At 40.8% G+C, this 23,118-nt stretch overlaps 1 protein-coding gene across 5 annotated transcripts; it reads left to right on the forward strand.

Annotated features, from left to right (window-relative positions):
- The first annotated feature begins 273 nt into the window (after nucleotides 1-273).
- LOC140426250 (homeobox protein SIX2-like) lies at nucleotides 274-17,726 on the forward strand. 5 transcript variants are annotated; one of them, XM_072510794.1, is made up of 5 exons: nucleotides 274-657; nucleotides 2,670-2,790; nucleotides 7,698-7,765; nucleotides 11,341-12,174; nucleotides 13,892-17,726. In XM_072510794.1, the coding sequence occupies exons 4-5, from the start codon at nucleotides 11,609-11,611 to the stop codon at nucleotides 14,220-14,222; spliced, it is 897 nt and encodes a 298-aa protein (XP_072366895.1). In that variant the 5' UTR covers nucleotides 274-657; nucleotides 2,670-2,790; nucleotides 7,698-7,765; nucleotides 11,341-11,608; the 3' UTR covers nucleotides 14,223-17,726. The 5 variants fall into 5 exon arrangements, with proteins under 5 accessions (XP_072366895.1, XP_072366876.1, XP_072366912.1 ...); XM_072510775.1 differs by lacking the exon at nucleotides 7,698-7,765 and having other exon boundaries at nucleotides 2,670-2,796; XM_072510811.1 differs by lacking the exon at nucleotides 7,698-7,765 and having other exon boundaries at nucleotides 2,670-2,796; nucleotides 11,341-12,168.
- The last annotated feature ends 5,392 nt before the right edge of the window (nucleotides 17,727-23,118 follow it).

Below are 23,118 nucleotides of genomic sequence, written 5' to 3' on the forward strand. Positions count from 1 at the left end.
AATAAACAGGAGCAAGGGAAGGCAGATGTAAGAGCAAGAACATTTTCCAGCTTTGTTGACGTTCTGATAAGTTTATAAAAGAAACATCCACACTTCTGTCTTTGAAAGTAAACAAAAAGAGAGAGGGAGGGGGGCATTTGATCTGTCCATCATACTCACAGGTGCTGGAAGCAATGTGTGATTTTTGAGCGCCAATTTTTTGCAGGGAAGTTGCTGCCCTGGAGCTGGCAGGCTGTCTGCAGCGGGCGCGCGGACCAGGCATGCCCCCCACCGCCCCGCACCATGACGGGTCGCGCGCCCTGGTCGCGCCGCCGCGCGCAACCCCGATCTCCGAGAAAGGGGGCGGGGGACAGTGACTGCAGAATCTGTGACAACTGCAAAGGCTGCTGAAGCAAACGGGAATTCTACTTTATTATTTTTTAAAACAGTGCAATGCAAAACTTATTATTTTTTAAAACAGTGCAATGCAAAACTTTCTTGGGGGCGCGGAATAAAGCAATCGGCGTGGGGCACATTCCCTCGGATAAAGCAGAATTGTGGTTAGTGGAGAGAGGGATGCAAACCAATTGTGGGACTGGATTGTGACATTCGTCGCATCGCCTTGTCCCTCCGAACTCTCGTGTGGCCGAAGGAACCCCTGAAAACATCCTTCAAACTGTAAGTGTCCAAAGGACATCCTAGATGCACCCTCATTTTCCAGTTTAAAAAGTGAGCGAGCAATGGCAATCAGTGCCCTTGATGGAAATCTTAATTTTAGTTTTTTTTTAAAAGACGCAGATGTCTTGTTCTTACAAATCTAAAATGTGGTGTGCGAAATGGATTTCTCGGAAACGACACCCTGGCGAAGCGCCATAATGTTGCACATGCCTAAATCGGTTTATCGCAACGCAATTCTGGTTTAATAATCAAGCACGAACTCTACTTCCATGCAGCTCCTGCCTGCAGAACCAAAAATATATATATTGAGAAGCTGCTGAACAAGGTTGTCAGGCCGACTCTAAGCAGCGCCACCTTTCCAACGGTATCGTTAATTATTAATACATCAAATGTGCTCAAGGAAATCACTCTGCAGCGCCAAACTCACTAAAAGTTCATTCTCTTGGTACAACTGCCAAATGTTAGTCAGAGTTAGAATAATTAAATCACAGTAAATAGAGCTCTATAAACCTCATGATTCAGCGGGATATTTCATGGATCTAATGTTCTGTGTGCGCTTTTTTCAAATTCAACTACGCTTAGATAGGTCTGCCGGTAATGTGAATACAATTGCATGCAACAATGAAGCAAGATGTTTATTATTTTGCTGAATGGAGGTTAGGGTTAGGCCATTGCCTGGCATATTGAATGAAGCAACATCATATGCACAGCTGGTGCTATTCACCCCTACGGAGTTATAACTTTTAATTATTTATTTTGATTTCCAAATAGTTGTCTGTTTATATGGCATTTAGGTATCTTTGGTTCAAACCATTTGGGCAACCTATCACTAATAAATCATTCAATTATTTATAACATTTTAAATTACAATTATTTCTCATATTATTGCAACGGCTGGTTATCAAGCAGAAAACAATCCATTCACAGGGTTTGCAAAAACAAGTAATTGTCCTTTTAGTATCGTGCAAAATATAAATATGTTCTGTGATGACAATTTTATTTGTGAAATTGGAAGTAACGTTTACTTTTTAAAAAATTGGGTATGAGGTAGTATGGCATGTATGTAATATGTATAAATGGTTTGCCAAGCCTATTTGTGTTTTTGCCTAATACAGGCTCAATATGCCTGTCCTGAGTTTGTTTAAGATGATGAGGTCAGTTCTTCCCAGCGCAGTTAAACATTTTACAACAATGTCAATTTGCCAATGTTAGAAGTCTTCAGTGAAACTTCCTTATGGGAAACACACTTGAAATATATGGTGACAAAAAATTACAACCAGACCCATATAATAAATTGCAAAAAACGAATTTGAAAGTGCAAACATCAGCAGATGGCTTCAGTCTCTTTGTTCCATCAAAAACACCACTCATCCTATATATGTTAAATCAGGAAGACTTTGATTGTAAACTTCTTACAAAGTAGGGAGTTTATGATTTAAATGATTCAAAAAGAATATTAAAGATTCAATTCTAAACAAAAGCAAATGACCTTTTTGGCAGAAATTGATTTGTAATCTTTAGTAAATATATTTCAAACTGTAAACCCAAATCCCTGCTGGTGCACAGAAATAAAATATTGTATGTAAAATTGTTTCTGCCTGGATTATGGAGATCACTTTTTATGATGTCTCCAATTAGGCATTAGAATGGCCTTACAGTATTTAAATAAAAGACAATACTGATAATCGCATCTGCTTTATGAGTTTATTTGTGATTTTTGGGACTTGTGACCAAAATAATATATAGTAAATATATTATGAAGTACTCATCTCTGCTTAAAATAAACTTTCAGTGATTACTTGAGGATTAATGACACACTGTTATCATGAGGTAGATTTTGAGAGGATAATTCGAGTAATGCAAATGCAAAACTATTTAGATAGGTTTTGGAATAAAACATAGAGGTTGTGGTTTTGATCCAACCTTCTAAAATAATTTTGTTTCCTTTTTTAAAGTAAAAAACTGATAGTTTTTATTTTCCTTGTAACTGTTCCTTCATTCTTCTGACCCAGCTGGCTGCATTTTCCTTGAAATCAGCTGGAGTTCTATCACTGTAACAGAGGTTGCCCGTGGATTTGGATTGGGCCGAATATGTCTGTTTGACTCATCTAATTTGGAACCTGGCTTTGGCAGGTTAGTGTGAGTATTATTTTGCTTAATTGTTTGCTGTTTATGTACTTTTCTATGGTAGATTGTTAGTGGTAGCATTATAATATTACCTATTCTGCTGCCAACGTATGCAGTTCAAACACACGGTTTCTTTAACAATAGACACGTGTGTCTATATATTATATACATATACTGATTAATTAGGTATACCCAAACCGACCCATTTATTGTTCATTAAAGATGGTTGATGTGGAGTAGGATGCTATTTTGGATTATATTAAAGCATGATGTGAATGCCTGGGCTGAAACATGGTAGTTTGTTTAGTTCTGGGCACCACCTTTAATCACTAATATATAATCTGTTGTGAATGGCTAGATCCCAATGTTTTCGTGATTACTGAAAGAGAGGGAAACATTAACAACTTGTTTCTGCATCTTTAGTTTTACAACTTCATTTCTCCATTATTTTTTCTTTTTTTTTGTGCAAATTTTCATTTTGGGTTTCTTCTCTCTCCCAAACTGCCTTTACTGTTTTTTTTTTGTTCTATGTTTAAAGACTGCAGAAAGAAGTCATTCAGCTCATCACACCTCCCAATGACTTATGAAAAGATGGGATGTTGATCATATTTCCCTCCCCTTTCTTCATACTCTTTTTGAAAACGGATTTTACAAATATTTGTCCACTTCCCTTTTAAAAACTATCTGCTTCTGCAATCGCCTCTGGTAGGGGCCATCCTCATAATGCACTGGTTCAAATTTTCCTAGCATGTCTCCTTGATGTTTTGATAAATTTGCTCTGTTTGCTTTCTGAATGAACATCAAAAATACTTCTTCTATTTATCAAACATAGAGGAAAATATCTTTCTTTCAGAATCCAACAACTTTGGATTTCTTTCTTGTAGTCATAGTACATAGTATACAGACCACTCTTCTTTTTCTCAGACACTCTCACACATTTCTTAAATGGTGTCCCTGTTTCTCTCTGCTTCTGTGTTTCTGCTTCTATCTTGATTGCAGACTTTTGGCATTTGCCTGAGAGCTTACAGCAAAGAAAATGCTGTGACAGCTACGTCATGGAGTATATTTCCAACGTGAACAGGACGGGAGTCTGTTAAACACAGGCTGAGGCCTCAACATCCCATTTATCACCGCTGAACTGCATTACAGAGTTTTACTGGAATATAGCAATGCAGCAAGTACTTGACCAACACTGAACATCGGGTCATGAAATTTCATCTAAACTACTTAAAGTACATTCAGATTTTATGATTTATGTCTTAAAAGATAAACTATAAAGTGAGCTCACTAGCATAGCCCATCATTTAAATGTTAATGTTTTTTGCCCCGAGTTGGTTTCTTTATTTGTGGTAGGCCACTAAGTCCTATTCGTCCTATTATGTATCCTTATAGACTCAGAGTCAAAATGAAATGAAATGAAATGAAAATCGCTTATTGTCACAAGTAGGCTTCAAATGAAGTTACTGTGAAAAGCCCCTAGTCGCCACATTCCGACGCCTGTTCAGGGAGGCTGGTACGGGAATTAGCAAGGTGGTGGCAATGATTAATAATAATAAAAGTATTTGATAATTTAAGTTAAATAAATAAGATGATTCCATGGTCATTTGTGATCCAGTTCCATGTCTTGTTTGCTCAATGACAATTGATTTGAATGTTGGAAGCGGATTGGTTCACATTGTCCCCATTTATTAATTGGAGAGAATTGAGCTCTCCTGATAAAATAATAATGACTTGGTTGTTTCATGATAATAATGATTCAAAAATGATGCGTAAGTAATTTATTTCCGATATTTAAAAAAATACACTGGGGAATCAGAATGCAAGCAGTCTGAGTTCTTATTTAGTAGGCCATAATGAATAGCTAGCAGTGATTGCTAGACATTGATTCAACCAATGAGCTCAGGTGATGTCATCTACCACAAGCATCCGTTTAAAACCCAACGCCAAGATGAAATTACTGCCCCTGAAATCAAATTATTAGTACTTTACCTGCAATCTACTCTGAACTTAGTGGAGATTTGTTTTGGTTACTTCTGCTTCTTTTGCTGGTGACAATGTTATGATTAATGTCAACATGTAGGATATTTTGTGTGGTTGATGCATCATGATGTTTTCATTCAATTCAGATGAAATCACTGCAGTGTCAGTCCTGCCATTGATTACCAGAAAATAATATAGTCAGTATATATTATATAGCAATGAATGGACATGCAGTTTATTTCAGATATAAGTTAAAAAGCAAGACTGGGTGATTTGCACTCTGAGCTGACCCTTCAGTCATCTAGTCTGCCCTCCATTTCCCCCAACAGTAAACATTCTATTGCTTAAGGCTACTCTGTCTCTTAATGTGATGTCTTTATTTTTCAAACCTAGGTGGCCCTTTAGTTTTAGACCTTTTTTACATAATTATTTTTTTGGAATAGTTAAATATGATTTACTTAAGACTGGCTAGGGCAGAATCAGATTATATTTCGTAAATAAGGAACCATTAACATCAGTTTGTTTGTTTTTTACTAACAGCATAATCTGATATTTTGTCTGATTTTTTTACCTATTTGCTGTGTTTAACTAAATGCCTTATTCCTTTTTTCTCTTAACTGTAATTGAGATAAAATGTGAGAATTAATCAAAATATAGTTCAGCATAAACTGATAATAACTTTTAACTAATAAAGCTTGGTGTGATCAATAAGGTGTGCTTGAATCTGTTCTTCAGATTCCACCACACTTTATTCACAGCTGATGTATGTTAGTGAATATGGAAGCCATGCAATATAGAGCAACATCAATCAATAATAATAGCAATAACAACAGTTGAAACTGTTAGCCATTGAGTTTAACAGAATGTGTCATGTTTTAAACTGTAATTGAAGAAATCACGACTTATTATAAATATGTCTCATAAGTCTTTGATCTCTGAAAATAATATACAGGTTCCACTCTCCTTAATAAGTGTACGGAAATTATTCTAAATGGTGAAAAATCATCCTCAGTCACAACTTTAGCGAAAAATAAAGATATTAATAAAGCATGAATTGAGATAATGTACTTACAAATATAGTTACGGACAGTGCAAGATCAGACAAATGGGCTTAATGTGGGGTAATTTTATTGCACTGTACCCAAAGATGCATCAGAGGAACCGGGAACCCCACTTATGAACAAAGTGGTCTGTTTGTAAGAAAATACTTTCTCACTTTTTTGAAATAGAAACTAAGCTATTTCAGTAATTTAAAAAGCTGATTCTCAAAGCAAATACAATCACAGAGAAAAACGGTCTTTGAAAAATATCATTTATTTATTCAAATCGTACAATCGTGAGGCAATATCTAGTCACTAGTCCCGAAAGACGTGCTGTTAGATAATTTGGACATTCTGAATTCTCCCTCTGTGTACCCAAACAGGCGCTGGAATGTGGCGACTAGGGGCTTTTTGCAATAACATAATTGCAGTGTTAATGTAAGTCTACTTGTGACAATAAAGATTATAATTATTATAGAACAAAATACGATGTTCAGTATGTTTGCATATTTCAGAGTAAAGCTTAAGATTTTATACATTATAATCAACATTATAATGACTCTTATGAATCATTTTACATCTTATGGAAATGTCATGTTAATTAAGGGTTATAATTATTTTATTGCTTGTACCAATATCTAACAATTATGAAATTGTTTCTTTTTCTCTTTATTAGTTAGCCCTGTTGGCAAAACAAAGGCAAAAAAAAAATCATGTTCATAATTACAAAGATATGCTAATAAAACAGAATAAATTAACGACACCTATTAAGGTCATGGCATTACTTTACAAGACATCAATATAAAAACATCAGGTTAAAACATAACTGCATCAGGTGGACCTTTTGGTGTTTCATTTTTATTGTGCTAGTTCCAAAGTCCAAAAAATTAAGTCACTGTACTTTGCCAATTCACGTTGAAATCAGCCATGTTCTGTTTTGCTATTTATTAACCCATTTTCGTGAATTGCGTGTCGAAGTGTGCAATTCAGTTAAATATTTGCTTTGTGTTTTGTAACACACTCTGTAGCTTCTCCTGCACTTCCCATCGCACTCCACACGCCAACACAAACGTTTCTTTTTCGGGAAGCACTGACATTGCCACAACCTTTATCCATTTTACTTGTATTATGCAACTCGTCAACTGTTTTGTCACAGCATTAAATAAATAAAGGCAAATGTTAGGTTTTTAACATATGCTGTAAAAGACAGATTAACCTCAGTACGTCGTACTCTACGCTCAGTAATAAAAGAAAATGCTGGAAATACTCAGCAGGTCAGGCAGCATGTGTGGAGGGAAAGACATGAATTCACATTTCAGCTCAATGGCCCATTTCATCATTGAGGGTGCAGTGATGTATTTCCTGTCTTCTACGAAAGATAGGCATGGATTGTGCTTGGAGTTTTCCATTATACGCCCTATCCATAATTGCATATAGTTACTGTCAATTTTCACTGCACTCTGTTGGATTTTAGGTTCACTTCGTGTATTTTAATCTATCACCATTAAATGGAAAGTGGACAGAAATCCTGTCTGTTGGATGGTCGTAGCGGAGTTTCACGATCGGAGGTCAGGCGGACAAGTCTCGGCCAATCAATCTGTGATATTGACAGATAGACCGGACTCAATTCGGATGATATAGGTGTGCTTCCTAAAGATGGCCCAGGGGCAATTGCGCTTTTATAAATAATGCGTTTTCTTGTACAAAAGTGGCAAACAAGGGTAGGCGAATATTCTTGATTAAAGCTAAGCGGCACTTCACCTAGCGGCAGAGTAGTGTTCGGAAGGTTGATCCATTTCAGATCATCTTTCATATCAGAGCCGATTGGAGCAGAACCATTGCACGGACACATGTTCACATGTATAGTATTGAACTCTCCATTTCCACCGTCAGGTTGCATCTTTCTACCTGGCCCTTCAGTCCTGCCGAACAAAGTTCGAGAATGGCACATGACGACCGGGGTAAAACGCTAAATGCTTTATTTATTTTTAAAATAATTGACGCAATACGGACCGCTGAGAAGGCGATTCCGCAAGCGATTAAATCGCCGATCTTGTTTTGGAAATGTCAAATAACTTTTTGCAGCTTCAGTAATTGCATGTGTTAATTCAAACTTAAGAATGTGCATATATTCAAGTTGTATATTAGCAATTGCATTAATTGCGAAAGTGAGTATATCTTTAGTTGGTCTTTTTTTAAATACTATTTTTGGTGCAATTGCGAAGCATTGTGAAATGAAAATGGGAGACGGCATAATAGGACTGTCATTTCCCAACAGCAATAGGAAGGCGCTTCTATCACATCAGCTTGCTTCGACATCTTGGAGCAATCAAGCAAATTAAGGCCGGTCGACCTACCAGCTTCTCGGGTTAGTAGTGGGAGGTTGTCAAAATACGGGGCAACCATTAGTAGAAACGTGATATCCATTCATCAGCACGTCTAATCACTGGTCAGACTGAGGAGCCGAACCCTCAAGCCATCCACTCTCAGATATGCAGCCCTGGCACGACGGAGTTTACAAATATTGTCAAATTGATTCTTACACCGTCAGTGAGTCTGTCATTCGCTGCCTGGCCACCGAAGCCTCTCGTTCGATCTGTCCGGTCCTTGTCCACCACCAACAATGTTGCTCTCCGCTAACAAAAAAAGACGAGGATTAACCCTGAATGACAGTTAAATAATAGTTGGTAGGACGCCGATGAAATTTTCCAATTTTACCATAATGCCCCCACCCCCCCCCCCCCCTCAAAATAATTGCGTTCCCTGGGCAGCAATATTGAATCGTGGGTCGTCATTTCAAGTACATTTTTGAGTTTGATTTCAATTTCCAGCATTCGATTTCTCAGTTTCCAATAATCAGATGCCTGACTTATTTCTATCATCTGCACCGACGTTATTGTTCCCAGCGTTACTCGAGTCCCTCGCTTTCCCCCATTGCAATGGCAATCTGCCACTACGGCTGAAACGTGCATCCTAGCGTATGGAGTGAATTAAGGTGAATATATGCCTCGGTGTTGTTTTAAGATCCAAACTGGCGATAAGCAAACCTAATTGGTATAAGTGACAGAGCTAATGCGGAAATAGCCGTTTCGTTATTCTCTGTCGCTCTTTCCATTTCTCCCTCTCTTCCGGATTTAAAAAAAATGTTGACTTCCATTATATTACAACTAATCTCGCCACGAATTAAAAAGAAAGCTGCCACTTTAGCTGACTAAATCCATTGAGCAATATATGTGCACTGTTGATGAACATGTAAACAAATATTCACCAACTGCACTTACCATGAAAGGGTGCTTCGTTTGATTCAGCCCCCGGGTTTTTTCTTGCAGTATTAGCGGGATTAATCGGCAACATTGTGTCGACAAAAGGGGGCGATCACTTTGACAGTATCCTAATTCGCTGCAGACCAGAAATACTTCTTCCATGTAACAAAATTGTGCAGAAATTATAGCTCGCGTTGACTGAGGAAATACGTTATTAATGAGCTGAACTTTTGAGCCATGACAAGTGCACCATGCTTTTGGAGATTAATAATAAATTATCACATCATGTCAAATTAGAACGCACAACCGCTCGTTACTGATGCATAGAGTGCAGTCTCTGTAAAGCCTAAAAAACAGAGTGCCGTTAAAAACAAACATAAATAAATAACTTGGGATGAAAATAAATGAGTTTCCGAATTTAGTTAAGATAAATGAACAGGATGTGGCGGATCAGCTCAGAGCGAGGACAAGCGGAGCTGGAACACCCTGCTCAAGAGTTAAATAAATATGGATAGTTAAGCTGTAGCCACGGCATAAAATTGTTTGTTGTGCTCTCAGGACACAATATAATTTTTTTTCAGTAATCGTTTACCCTTTGAAATCCTGACCTTAACATGCAGATTGGGATAAAATAGTTCGAGGCAGTTTTAACCGAGTTGGATTGAAACTTTATGAAGTGTCTCGATCAGCAGAGTTCCCCAAGGTTGGGGTCTATGGATTAAGCCAGCAACTCGCTAACAGCTGGTTCAGCCTGTGTTTTCCAATGAACTCGGCCTCTTTATTAAAGGGCGAGAAATGGAAGGATTTCCAACCATTACAAAATAGCCGAGAATATTGCGAACGTTATAGAGCAACAAACGTTCTCCGTGTGGGGAATATACAGAAGCTGCAGTGGTGCAAGATTTAGACGCGTAAAGCTTGTCAGAATAAGGATGCACGCTTTGTTTTGTTAATTTGATAGGTACATTCGAGCCTTGTTTTGATCCGAAGTGTTGCTGACGCACACGTTGTTGGGAGAGATGTATAGGGAAGCACTTGACCGATTCAATGTGCTGGTGTTTGTTGAAGTTTTGACTGCTTACCTCGGATTTGCAGCATTGCTCCCGGCTAAGGGAAGCATCTATTTACTTATTCCGACCACCGCCCCCCACCCCCAAAACGGACACACACACAAACACAGAGCACCATCCCGTCCTCCCCTTTTGGGAGTAAATGTCACGAAATTGAAACGAGTTCACCCAAAGATTAGGCGCCAATGCTTAAAAGAATAAACTTGCATTAGATTACATTGATATCTTATCTCGTTTCCCACCAAAACGGCAAACCTCGGTTCTGAAGATAAAACATGAACTGTTTAACACTACGGTGCAAAATAAAATCCTCAAATTGCTGGTTAGCTGCAACTTTCAAAATCATCTTAAAAAAATAGCTCTTGCCTAAATGTTTCATGCAGGTGTTTGTAAACAAAATTGTGTCCACTCTGAAAACATCCTGTCAATGCTCCAGCCAGTGATCAATACACACGTTCCCATGATAGTGATAGGACACGTTATTTTATTTAAAGTTGCATGGTGATAAACATGCATCTTTCTCCTGAAAGTCATGAGAGGGTGTCTTGGCCGGTGGCCGCTTTGTTTATGCAGCAGTTTTTGTCCAACCTCAATATTCCACCCTTGCCCTCCATCCCAGCACCACCACGGCAGCCACCTCCACCCACCCCCCCCCCCCTCCACGCCCTGCCCCCAGCCCCTTGCAGAAACGCATTGTGGGAGCTGTATTTCAACTAACAGGGTTAAAGTATTGCAGAGTACCCGAGATGTAACTACAGATACCAGAGCCCCACGCGATCAAATCCACGCGTTACTTCCAGATCACTGGCGCCACCCTTGTGTTCCTCGGCATGGTTGCTGCCGGAGAAAGCGCTCTCCTGTGCGGCTTACTGCGGTGTCAATCACCGAGAAGGCTCCACGAGGTTCTTGTCAAAGCAGCCGAAACAAATAAATATATAGCCGTGCAGCAGAACAAGAATCGAAAGAAGTGTCATAAAGTGTCATTAAAGCGCGGCGCGTTCTCCCCTCCCGTCCATTCGGGTGTCAAACCGGAATCACATAAGGTAGTTGCAGTTATTACAAGGTAGGTCTGGAGCAAAGCTGGAGCTGCAATCTGTTAGTTCAGTGAGGGAGACACCTCAAAGGGGATCGGGTTACTTTGAGTGACAGCGTATCCATGGCAAATAATTTGACTAACTATTGTCTTATCCTCACTATCCGTAGGTCAGATAACCAACCAATCAAATTCTACATAATGACTATTCATGCCAACTTAGAATAATATTATTAAAAACGAAGGGAGGGCACTCTGAACGACTTCAAGTGCAGTATGTTGGGTCTTCTGTGAAAGAAAGAATATTTTAATGCGCCGACAGGCAAAGCGTTCTGATAGAAGCTGTAACCTTCAAATCAAGGAGAGGCACAGAGGGGAACCCTTTTTCCCCCATTAGGATCTGGATGTGTTTTTAGACTATCTCAAGGCGGGGGAGATATGTCGATGCTTCCAACTTTTGGATTTACTCAAGAGCAAGTGGCGTGTGTGTGCGAGGTCCTCCAGCAAGGGGGTAACATCGAGCGGCTCGGCCGCTTCCTCTGGTCACTACCTGCCTGTGAGCATCTGCACAAGAACGAGAGTGTCCTCAAAGCCAAGGCCGTGGTGTCCTTCCACCGAGGCAACTTCCGCGAGCTCTACAAGATCCTGGAGAGCCACCAGTTTTCCCCCCACAACCACCCCAAGCTGCAGCAGCTGTGGCTCAAGGCTCACTACATCGAGGCCGAGAAGCTGCGGGGGCGGCCGCTGGGGGCCGTGGGCAAGTACCGCGTCCGGCGCAAGTTCCCGCTGCCGCGCTCCATCTGGGACGGCGAGGAGACCAGCTACTGCTTCAAGGAGAAGTCGCGCAGCGTGCTGCGGGAGTGGTACGCTCACAATCCCTACCCCTCGCCCCGGGAAAAGAGGGAATTGGCCGAGGCCACCGGCCTCACCACCACACAGGTCAGCAACTGGTTCAAGAACAGGAGGCAGAGGGACCGAGCCGCCGAAGCCAAGGAAAGGTACGAGTAAGTAAAACCAAAACATTCTTTCCTCAGTAAATGAAACCATTTCCCTTCCCTGGCTCGGTGCAAACTGCAGCAATTGCTCTTTTTTCCGGGATCTCATCAATCCGCCTGTCCCTCCTCGCAAACCTATTCAGGGCCCGTTCACCGGAGACTTCTGTTTAAAGGGCGTTTGTTTCAAACTACGTGTCTTTTTTCTTAATTGAAGTACCATCGAACTGACAACAACAACACACAAAAAATCCCCACCGGAAAGCCGGAATGGAGCGCAAGACTGCGATTTCCATAAAACTCCCGCCGGGAGAGGCTCGGGCTGCAGAAATGTAACTTTTTATTTTCCGCTTCGGAAAGTGAGGAACCGTTAAGTGAGGACGAAAAGATGACCGACTGTTAACGCAGTGTGTCATCTTTCCCCCTCTGCCACACACACATTGATATTCTACGCACACATATATGGGATTTATATATGTGGTGTGTGTGTGTACATATGTGTGGCTGTGCCTGTCTGTGTGTGAGTATGTGCGTGGGGCGTGTGTGTCTGTGTGTGTGTGCCTATGTGTGTATGTCTTTGCATGTCTGTGTGTGGGTATGTGTGAATGTGTCTCGGTGGGTATGTGTGTCTGAATGTGCGTCTGTGCGTGGGTATGTATGAATGTGTCTGTGTGTGTCTTTTTTGTCTGTGCCTGTGTGTGGGGGTATGTGTGCGTCTGTGTCTGTATATGTGTGTGTCTGTGTGTATGTCTGCCTGTGTGAGTGGATATGTGTGTGGGTATATGTGTCTGTATGTGCATATGTCTGTGTGTCTGTGTATGGGTATGTGTGTCTGGGTATATGTGTCCGCCTGTGTGTGGGTATGTGTGTATGGGTATATGTGCCTGTGTGTATGTGTGCGTATATCTGTGTGTGGGTATGTGTGTCTGTGTGTGGGTATGTGTGTCTATGTATGTGTGTTTGTGTGTGTGGGTATGCGTGTTTGTGTGTGGCTACGTGTGTCTGTGGGTGGGTATGTGTGTGTCTGTGTTTGGGCATGTGTGCCTGTGTGTATGTGTGGGCATGTGTGTGTGTGGGTATGCGTGTCTGTGTGTGGGTATGTGTGTCTGTGTGTGGGTATGTGTGTCTGTCTGTGTATGGGTATGCTTTTCTGTGTGTGGGTATGTGTGTCTGTGTGTGTGTTTGTGTGGGTATGTGTGTCTGTGTATGTGTGGGTATGCGTGAATGTGTGGGTATGTGTGTCTGTGTGTGTGTCTATGTGTGTCAGTGTGTGGGTATGTGTGTCTATGTGTCTGTGTGTGGATCTTGCCGGGGGGACAGTGGTTGATCCACGGATCGGTTTCAAAACTAAAACCGGGGCTGATGGGGGTGTTAGGCGGGCCGATCGCTGCCAGACATTTAAATCAAAGTGAAATCTTGCAAGTGAAGCCTTCACCCTTGAGCGCCAGGTCCTTTGGAAAACTTACAAAAATCAAGGGGCGTCTTTAGAAATCGGAACTGTGCGAACTCTAACTTTTCCAGTGTTGTCCCGTCACTCCGGCACTGAGAACGTCCAATTGTCAGTTCCTGGCGCCTCTCACTCGCACACACTGAGGATATCCTAAGGTGATGTTTTTCCCCCCTACTGCTCCTGTGTTTTATTGATTTGTTTCTTGGTTCTGATTCAGCTTTTTGACAGTTTTTTTTTTGTCTTTCTCTCTCTCTCTCTCTCCCTCTCTGCCCGATGCAGAGAAAACAACGAGAACTCCAATTCCAACGTTGCAGCTGGCGGCCACAACCAAATGAATCCTTCGATGAATGGGAACAAAAATATGTTAGCGAGCTCGGACGAGGAAAAGACTCCGTCCCAGACGCCGGATCACACTTCGGGCAGCCCGGCCCTGCTGCTGGGATCCCTGGGCCAGAGTTCCAACCCCAGCCTCCAGCCTCTACATACCCTGGCCGCGCCGCCGGGTCCTAGCGCCGTGGCCGTATCCAGCTCGGATGTGATACACCACCATGCACTACAGGACTCCATGCTCAATCCCATGTCATCCAATTTAGTTGACCTTGGCTCGTAAAACAAGAGAAAACAAAAATCCTTTTATCTTCGAACAAATAAAGACACTCTCAAGATTATCCTTTATATATTTTACTTGACATTTAAGCGATGTACATAAAAAAACCTTAGTGGATATTTTGTCAACAATGGGAAGGAATGATGGATATAGCTATTCGAGTTTTAAGGTACTGTATTAGATCACATAAGAGATTGATGTAGCAAAGTCTTACGGTTTTATATAATGGAGGATTTTTTTTTGTTTAGACGGACAAGTTTTTATTTTACTGGTCACTGAATCACGTTCTCGAAGTATTGCTCCCAATTAAAATCACACACACACATACACACACACACACACATATATATACATATATATACATATATATATATCTCCAGGTTACAAGAGTGAGTAGGTTTGTAATCGCGTGAAAAACGAGCATTTTAAGTTTTGATAAAATATGCTAAAACAAAAATTAAAACACGCTATAGAAAGATCATTTACATGTAGATGAAAACTGTACAGAAAGCTGGCTTTCCTGCAGTAGAATGCGTGGAACGTGTAATCGCAGCTGTATTGAACTGAAAAACACCCCGTAACAAATATGTCATTTCTTCAAGCATTAGAAACTATCTCAGTCTACAAGAAGGAATACTCGCACGCTGCATAAGAATTGTTTTATTACTGTTTATATTACGTGACTACAATCTTTGGAGGGAAAATCCTGCTTATTTTATAATAAAAACAGAGCACAGCTAACTTCTGAAGCGTTTGCTTTCTACACCCCCCCCCCCCCTCCAAGTATTTAGTGACAACTTAATTACATATTTTTTAAAATATCGACCTCAACACGGTTTTATGTTTCAGGATACTTAATTAACTGCGAGATGGTACTTGTTGTACAAATGAATGGCAGGGCGTCCAGCTGTTGCGTTTACTGTCGCTACATGTTTCACTTTAATCGCCCACCGTAAGGTGTATGTTAAAGTTGTCACTGCGTTTGTGCCAATGTTTGTTAGCCTAGCTAATGCGATCCAAAGAAGGGTTGGCAAAAAAAAATGCAGAATGGGCCTTAAAAAAAAATTAATTGCAGCTTGTTTCTAATCAGTGTCCAAAATGGAGAAAGGAGCCACACCATCCTTTTACTGGCCGAGTCAGTAAAATATACAACGTATCGAGTCTCCCTCTCCTCCTGTCCTGAATGTTGTGTTGCGAAGTATATCTAATTCTACACAAAAAAATCTAGTTGGTTATTGTGGCCCCAAATGGGTGTCGTGTGACCGATGTGATATCCCTGCAAAACAGTGGAGCTCGCGTCAGTGTTACCACACCTTTTTTTTAAATTACAAAACGGAAAAGGGGATAGAGAGACTTAAAAGCTGGATTTGTGTTGGGTATCCGGTGATGTTGCGGAATTGCCAGTGTCTGTCAGTTAATATATTGTGGACACATGTCCACACATATGGCCAGAATTCATTTAGTTTCATTTCAATCATCTTGAAATGTCAGCCTCTGTTGCTCTAACGTTATTCTCAAAGCTTCTTGCAGGGGTGTGAACGTGATCATATATCCGTGGGCCAAAACAAACTGGCCTCTCTTCTGGCTTCGCTTATTCTCTTATACTGGAAATAAATTATGTTGGGCAATGCATGGTCGGTGATAAAGCCAATTGAGTATTATTATTGATGCAAGGCGTCATGTACATCTTGCAAGAGGAGGGGTAGTTTAAAGTATTAGAGGAAATAGTATTTTCATTGCAGTAAAATGCAATGGCGAAGGAAGCTAATTATATGTTTATATGTGCACTGGGCAAATAAAGCCGATAACAAATGTGACTCGTGGGATGAAATCTATAAAAGTTAGCCGAAGTAACAGCAGCCATTTGATCTGAGACTGTTGCAATACATCATTTGTGACTTGAGATCTCCTGGGTGATTCTTTTATTTCCGTGTCTGGTAGCAATTGTATATCTATCTATCTATCTATCTGTCTCTCGGTCTATCTCTCTCTGTCTGTCCATCTATCTATCCACCTATCTCTTTATCTAGCTGTATGCCATCCCAGAACTGCTAGTTTGGTGTGGTCATAATTTGATCTCAATAAGTCATTGAGTACTATCTTTACATTGTTAAAAACAATAGGACTTTGCCGTCTCTGGTTATGACGTAAGATTCACCGGGCATACTCCATGGCCAAGATGCCGTTTAAATTTGGCAGAATACCTTTTTGTCTTTAATGCCACGCTGTATCTTATTAAGACCCCAGCCATTGCCAGTGGTGACAGCCGTGCAATTCAATTGCTTCCGTGGCGATTTTATCGGTAAATCGACCTCGTGCAATAAAATGAAAGCGATGCGTTGCAGAGAAGAAATGGCTACAGGGACTTAGTTAAAGATAAGAACGGAGGGGGTTACGAGCAGGGTTGGAAAGGGATATTACAACTGGAAAATCGACTGCACTATATGTCACATAACTGTAACCTAATATACAGGATATGGTTCTAAAAGTTACCTCTAAATAGCAGGCAAGGGTGATGCCATTTATTACACTAACAGTCACCGCGCCCGGAAGCCCAAAGCCTAGTTTACTGCTTGCTTCATGCTTTGAGTCTGTGGAAGGTATTGGCGTTTTTAATATTTATATACTCATTAACTGCCCTACACCGCGACACCGTGCTGTATAGCAACATGGGCAATGAAGCAACAAATTCATAAATATACAATGGTGCTGTGGTTAAGTAAACATATTAAATTACCCCCATCCTCTTGCCGTCAGCGGCGTTTGTTACTTCCAGCGCTGTTAAACTTTTTTTTTCCTTTTAAATTTTTTTTTAAGCGTGTATAGTTTTGTGGCAAGCGACGTGAGGAGTGGGAGGAATTGTTGCCTCGATATTAAGAATAGGCCGTGTTTAATTGGGCGTGCTGATTCGGAAGTAATTACAGTTAAAGTTGTATTCGCCATCTTTGACATGCTCTGCAAGTCCTGTCAGTACTTCCTCCACACGCACATGCCTGGACTCATTTAGAATGGCAACTTCAAAACCACTGCCTTTTTCGCCACCATCGAAATACGTTTTGCTATTTTTGCTCTATTATGTGCAGAACCATTTAATATAAACGCCTTTGCTCTTTGCCTAAAAAGTAAATGATCGGATACTAAACATATTTCCCTCGGCAGTCCGAGATATTTAACTGTTTCATTAACCCAACTCCGATGTAGATCAGCCAAATGCAGGATAATTATGATTCATTCTGGTGCGAGGTTTTTTAAAAAATTAATGTCTCGGGATATATTCTTGCATAATTGTTCTAAATATACATATAAACATATTTAAAAACCACGAATAACTGACGTGAGTTTCATTTATTGTCAATTTGCAGCCATATAACCCCATAGAACGCAGGCCGCTGAGAAAGTTAATACATTTTTAATAAACTAACATTTATACCAACCAATTTACCGCGACTGTCATAAAAGACGTATTATCACAGAAGCACAGCTCCCGATGAAAGCCTCCCAAGTAAACAATTTGATGTACATCTGTAATGATTGCATGCAGCAAATAATGAATGCTTTCCAAATTTTGGATCGACAAAGTTTGTTGGTTCTTCGCGTGTTGATTTAACAATATAATCACTTGCGTGTAATTTCACATTGGATACTGTCCATCTAGCGAGAAAGGAAATCGGCTGCTGTAAATGCTCAGAAAGAACAGGTTTTGCGAGTTGTTCAATGTTGCTTGAGGGTGCCGACCTAATGTTAGAAAGCTCCTTTGATTTTATTTCATGGCTCCCAATTAAAAGAAGCAGGAAGATAAACGCGCATGATTTCTGAACGAGTTGCTTCAAAATCTTCTAATCCACTGCGGGCTAAGAGAGAAGTTAGCACATTGACCGCTGGACGACTGACATAAAGGTTAAAGCACCAGCAATTGTTGCCTCTGCGTGTGTATGGCGGGGGGGAGGGGGGAGCGATTTAGTTAAACACAACCATGATTTGCAATACCCTGTGTAACTTGGGGCTGCAGTTGAAGTAAAAACGAGGGGGGGGGGGGGGCACGCGAGAAGGTACGAAGAAGCATTGCAGGAGTTGGACTAGGATCTCTTTGTCAGAATTCTCCAGCATAGGAAGGAAGCAAGCGGTTTATTTGGAGATGCAGAATCTCTGTCCAAATTGACACCCAGCCACTTTGAAAAGTGAACTCTAACAGCCAGAGAGCCCTCTATAGGTTTGCCCTATTATTTGTACACACACACAGCCATTAGGAGATTCGCCTTTTAGCTGATTTTGACTCGATTTCTGGGACTTTACCCAATGTCCGCTGCGAAGTTCATACTCATCGGAGGGTGCGTGACTCCGATTCTTTCAACAGACAATGGCTCTTTGACAATGTCGCCGAGCTTTCTTTGGGCTGAATTGCGCATATCCCTCGAAAATAGCCCGCCACCAAGCTTTATAAATGGAGGAAGAAAAATCTCTTGTAAAAAGCCGCGACCAAACTGTGTCCCCACAGCAACATAAACAAATCTCCCTTTTGCCGCCTTCCTTTTCCCAGGGGAGAAGGGACAAGTTTACAGGTGGCCATTGTCTTTTCCTAAATTGCACCAGGGGATGTCGCTCCACTTTGGACTAATTAGCGCTCAGCCATTCCAGTGAGTTTAATCATGTTAATTTTGCATCGGTTTTAATTGTGTGCTAGTCAGAGAGAGCAACTGGGCGCAGAGCAGAAAGAGGGAGCTCCCAGGCAGCTAACACTGCACTGGCTACCCATCAGTAAAACTCCAGTGTCGGAGGTAAACTTACTCTGTTCCAGCCTTCATCCCTAACATTCATTTCCACCAATCAGAAGTTAGGATTCGGCAGGTAACGTTTTAAATAATTAAAATAACACCATAAATCAGGATTAAAATGCGCAGTCAGAATTCTGCGGTTGATTAGCATGACGCCGCGTGAGCTTTGCAAACTGAGTCCGTTTTGAGAGCTTCTTTGGGTCTGCTTAGTCATACGACAGGACGCCTCAAGTAAGCGTCTTCTGTCACATTAACATAAATCATGTATTTTGTTATGGTTGTAAGTCTCCCTTAGATTAGATTGCTGACCTGTCTTGCACTTATCCGGATGGTAAATCTGTTCAGCATAAATCGAATTAAACAATACGATGTGGACGGTATGTCATTAAATTGATTATTTTTCTAAGGCTGAATGAATAAGGCAATTGTACATATTTGTACCAAATAAACGGCCAGACCTGGATTTAGGAATAGGAGTTATTTTAATCGGGTTTAAACTGAATTTTACATTTGGTAACTGAGTCAAAGAGGACAAAATGAAATTTGAATTTTGACTTATCTGCAAGTAAGCTAAACTTGAAGTTTGATCATGTCGCTCCGATATCGGTTTGAAATGGCTTTGCTCCTTCTTTCATTGTAATTTTAGCTGGAAACTCGGTGGTTTAGCGATGTTTAAATCCTCGCTTTTTTAAAGGAACTCTTCCCACGGTCCCTTTTCCAGCTAAAGATTACAGGTCAGTTTCATAAATTGAAAATCACTGGCTACACTAGAACTCCCGAGAGGGACATGCGATAGACAAAGAATCAGCAATGTTCAAAATTATATATATATATACATTATTGAATCTAACGTAGGTCTATAAAAGGGCTCGAGGAAATGAACCTGCTATTCGCGTACAATTATATTTAATTAATCTTTAGGTGACACAGTGGTCCCATTTTAAAGTTCACCATACATCTATGTTGCCAGTAAGAATGTTTTGCGTCTAAAATTAAGATGCTTGATTTGACCTTTGACATAGTCCATACGAATAGTTGCCTCACAGTAGCAGATGTTACAGGTCGGAACAAAATTTGCCAGTGCTCTCTGGAACACAATTGGCTTTTAAGCCTGGCGGTAGAAATTGATTATTTTAACTCTCGCAGAGGTCGCTCATGCATATCCTGCCCCAAGCGCAGGAACCAGCTTCATCCGTAAAAGGAACAGTAAATAGGACTCATTGAATAAAACGGGTAAAGATACATTGAAGAAAATAGTAATACGAAGCATGTCAGGGCATTTTTCTTTTATTTGGAGGACTGATCAGACATGCAGCACACTTCTGAACGAATGCGAAGATTGAAAACTAACATAAATACGCAGCTATGGATATAGGTGGCTTTGAAATTTAGCACAGAATTCAAGTGTCGGGGCAGAAAATCTGACCTTGGGGTCAAACAGCAGGCAACCTTTAAGACAAGTGTCGCAATAAGAATTTGAACACACAACTAATATGATAGTTCCAAGATTCAATTAGAGGGAAGAATATGTGTCACGGGACGAAGCATCTCCTTAAAATCAGGAATGGCTGGAGGCATAAATAAAGAGCAATGTTATAAATAGCACAGCGCTAACGTGATAAGGTGGCCCAGTGCACGACTTAAATCGAGGAAGCTCATAGGATCTGCGTGCGCTGCGGTTACATACCACAGATAATAAAGGACTGACCCAAAAACGATTCAAATAAATATATATAGATCTATAGTTGTTTTCAATAATGATACCTGTGTATTTCTGGCTCTCCTCGGTGTGCCGTCGAAAGGATTTGTCACTCTCTTCAATAATCTATTGAGTTTTATAGCGCGTGATCCTGGCGTTTTATTTGGAGCTTGGTGTGAAAATAGCTAAACTCAACAGAGGGGAAACATTTCTCGGCCTTGGGGGGCGGGGGGGGGGGGGGTGCATTTCCCTCATGGTAGGAATCTGCAGTCAAAACAGAAAATGCTGAACAAATTAGTCAACTGCTATTTATTTCCCTCATAATAATGTTTCTATTTGAGGTTATTACCAAAGGCAAATCGTCAAGTAGTCATGGAATGTATCTGGAGAGAAGACGAGTTAATGTTTCGAGTGGACTATGACTGACTCTTTCACTTTGTCCCTCCGCTTGTTGTCCCTCCGCTCCGCTCCGTTGATTTAGCTTAATTGGTTGAACTCAAAAGTAGTACAGAACTTGCAGTTATCTCTGTTTTTTTTAAATAAAAACGTTAATTCTGTTTCCTTATCCAGCGGTGATGCCAGTCCCACCGTGCATGTCCAGCATTTTCTGTTTTTATTTCAAATTTGCAGCATCCGCAGTGATTTGCTTTGATTCTTTCTCGTCAATGTAATCGGTATTAACTGGAGCTTGCTGACTCAGGTGTTGATAGAACGCCACGAGAGTCAGCGCGCGACACAGCGTTTGGTAAATTCCATTACAGGGTCCCGAAATATGCAAGACATGTTTGGACAATTGTGCTAACCAATAGACTGGCACTTTGTGAAAGAGTTGCTCGATTATTTGTTTTTTACTCTCTGAAACTGAGAATGTTGTTGGTTAACTCCGAAGGCCACACATTAAACAGTGGTGATTTCAACCTCATGATAGTTATAATATTTAAACTATGAGTATAATGGAGGATCTATCATACATGCGTGTGTGTGTCACTGTTTCAACAACTCCATCGCCTTACTAAATAGTAATAGCACAATGCAAAAGCATTTTAATAATAAACAAACACATCGAGTCTTGTGGGCGTATTTGCGTAAAATTGCAAATCCGAGGATGCATTTATAGCACATATATATTGTTGAGGGGGAGCTTTGATCTTATTTGGGTCTTTGGGGCAGGAGATGCATTTATAATTGTTTTAAATATAGATTTGAAACTAATCCGATGTCCACCAACAATGAGACAAAGAGGTGAGAACGAAAGCAATGTAATGTAACCCAGGAATCAGGACAGTATGTGCCCCTGCTGTGGAGAGAGTCCTCCGGGAGAAAAAGTGGGGAGCGGGAGGTGTCGGGGACTAATCTCAGAGGCCTGGCTTTGACAGGCTGAGAGTGGAAATCCCTTGCGGCACAAACCTGGTTACTGCCGCCTGGACGTTTCATAAACTCACCTGACCTTAATTTAAATGTTTAGAAAACAGAGCTCATCTTCCCTGCCTCTCGAAATGCTTACATTTCTAACTTCTCGGTGATATAAAGCCAAGTCCCCTGAATGATCTCTTTGCAGCGATGACAATGCACTCTGAAACACAGGGTGGGTATACCAGAAATTTAGGTAAGGTTCTTCAACATATAATAGCAAATAAAAAAGTACTATTATTCTCTTCCTTTATGGTAGGATATTTTATTTGTAACACACACGCCCACCCCAAGCCCCTCAGCTCCTAGCCCCGGCCCCACACACACAAATACAATTACATAATTGGCAAACCCTTGAGTTACATTTAGAATTAACAGTCCACCTCACTTTATGAATTTATTAGGCTACGATTGTAAAGGGATTGTCGCTATGCTCTGTTTTACAATCCCTCAGATTAAAATAAAGAATGAATCGATGGATTGGTTTATCATCCGAGTTTTGTTGAAATCGTTGCGTTATGTTTTGTTCTGTTTCGACTAGTTTCATTGTGGTACAGGCAATTTTGCGGTGGCCGTTCCACGACGTATGCCGGCTCCAATACAGCCCCATCTGAAGAAGCTCATGCGGATAGGCTAGGAAGAGATAGAGTGAGCGGATGGCCGTGTGGAAAATAAGCATCAGCAAAAAATCAATAGTTGGGCGAATGCTGTTAATTCCATGTAATTCTATGGAAGAGTGCCAGTTATATTTCGGCTGGGACACAGTAGTGAGACCCAACCTTGATCATATGCATATATTTCTAACAATTATTTGAATCCTGAAGTACTTGTGTAACTTTCCACTTTTTGTGATTTGCATATTACATGGAAAGCATTTTAATTAGCATGTTGCAAAGTCACCGGACTCCGCTTCCTGATCGTTCATTTCTTCAATCTGAGTTCGAACTAAGGCCATACTGTTGAGGTGGATTTATTTATTCCATGGTGGTAAGGTTGCTATCTGAAATCAGGGAAATAT

This window comes from Scyliorhinus torazame, chromosome 1, assembly GCF_047496885.1.
Source record: "Scyliorhinus torazame isolate Kashiwa2021f chromosome 1, sScyTor2.1, whole genome shotgun sequence".
Lineage (NCBI taxonomy): Eukaryota > Metazoa > Chordata > Chondrichthyes > Carcharhiniformes > Scyliorhinidae > Scyliorhinus > Scyliorhinus torazame.

Excerpts from the sequence above, each read along its gene's own strand:
- LOC140426250 (XM_072510775.1), top strand. The coding sequence starts at position 11,609 with ATGTCGATGCTTCCAACTTTTGGATTTACTCAAGAGCAAGTGGCGTGT. Across the intron at positions 12,175-13,891 it reads GAAGCCAAGGAAAGGTACGA|AGAAAACAACGAGAACTCCA; the intron begins GTAAGTAAAACC and ends TGCCCGATGCAG.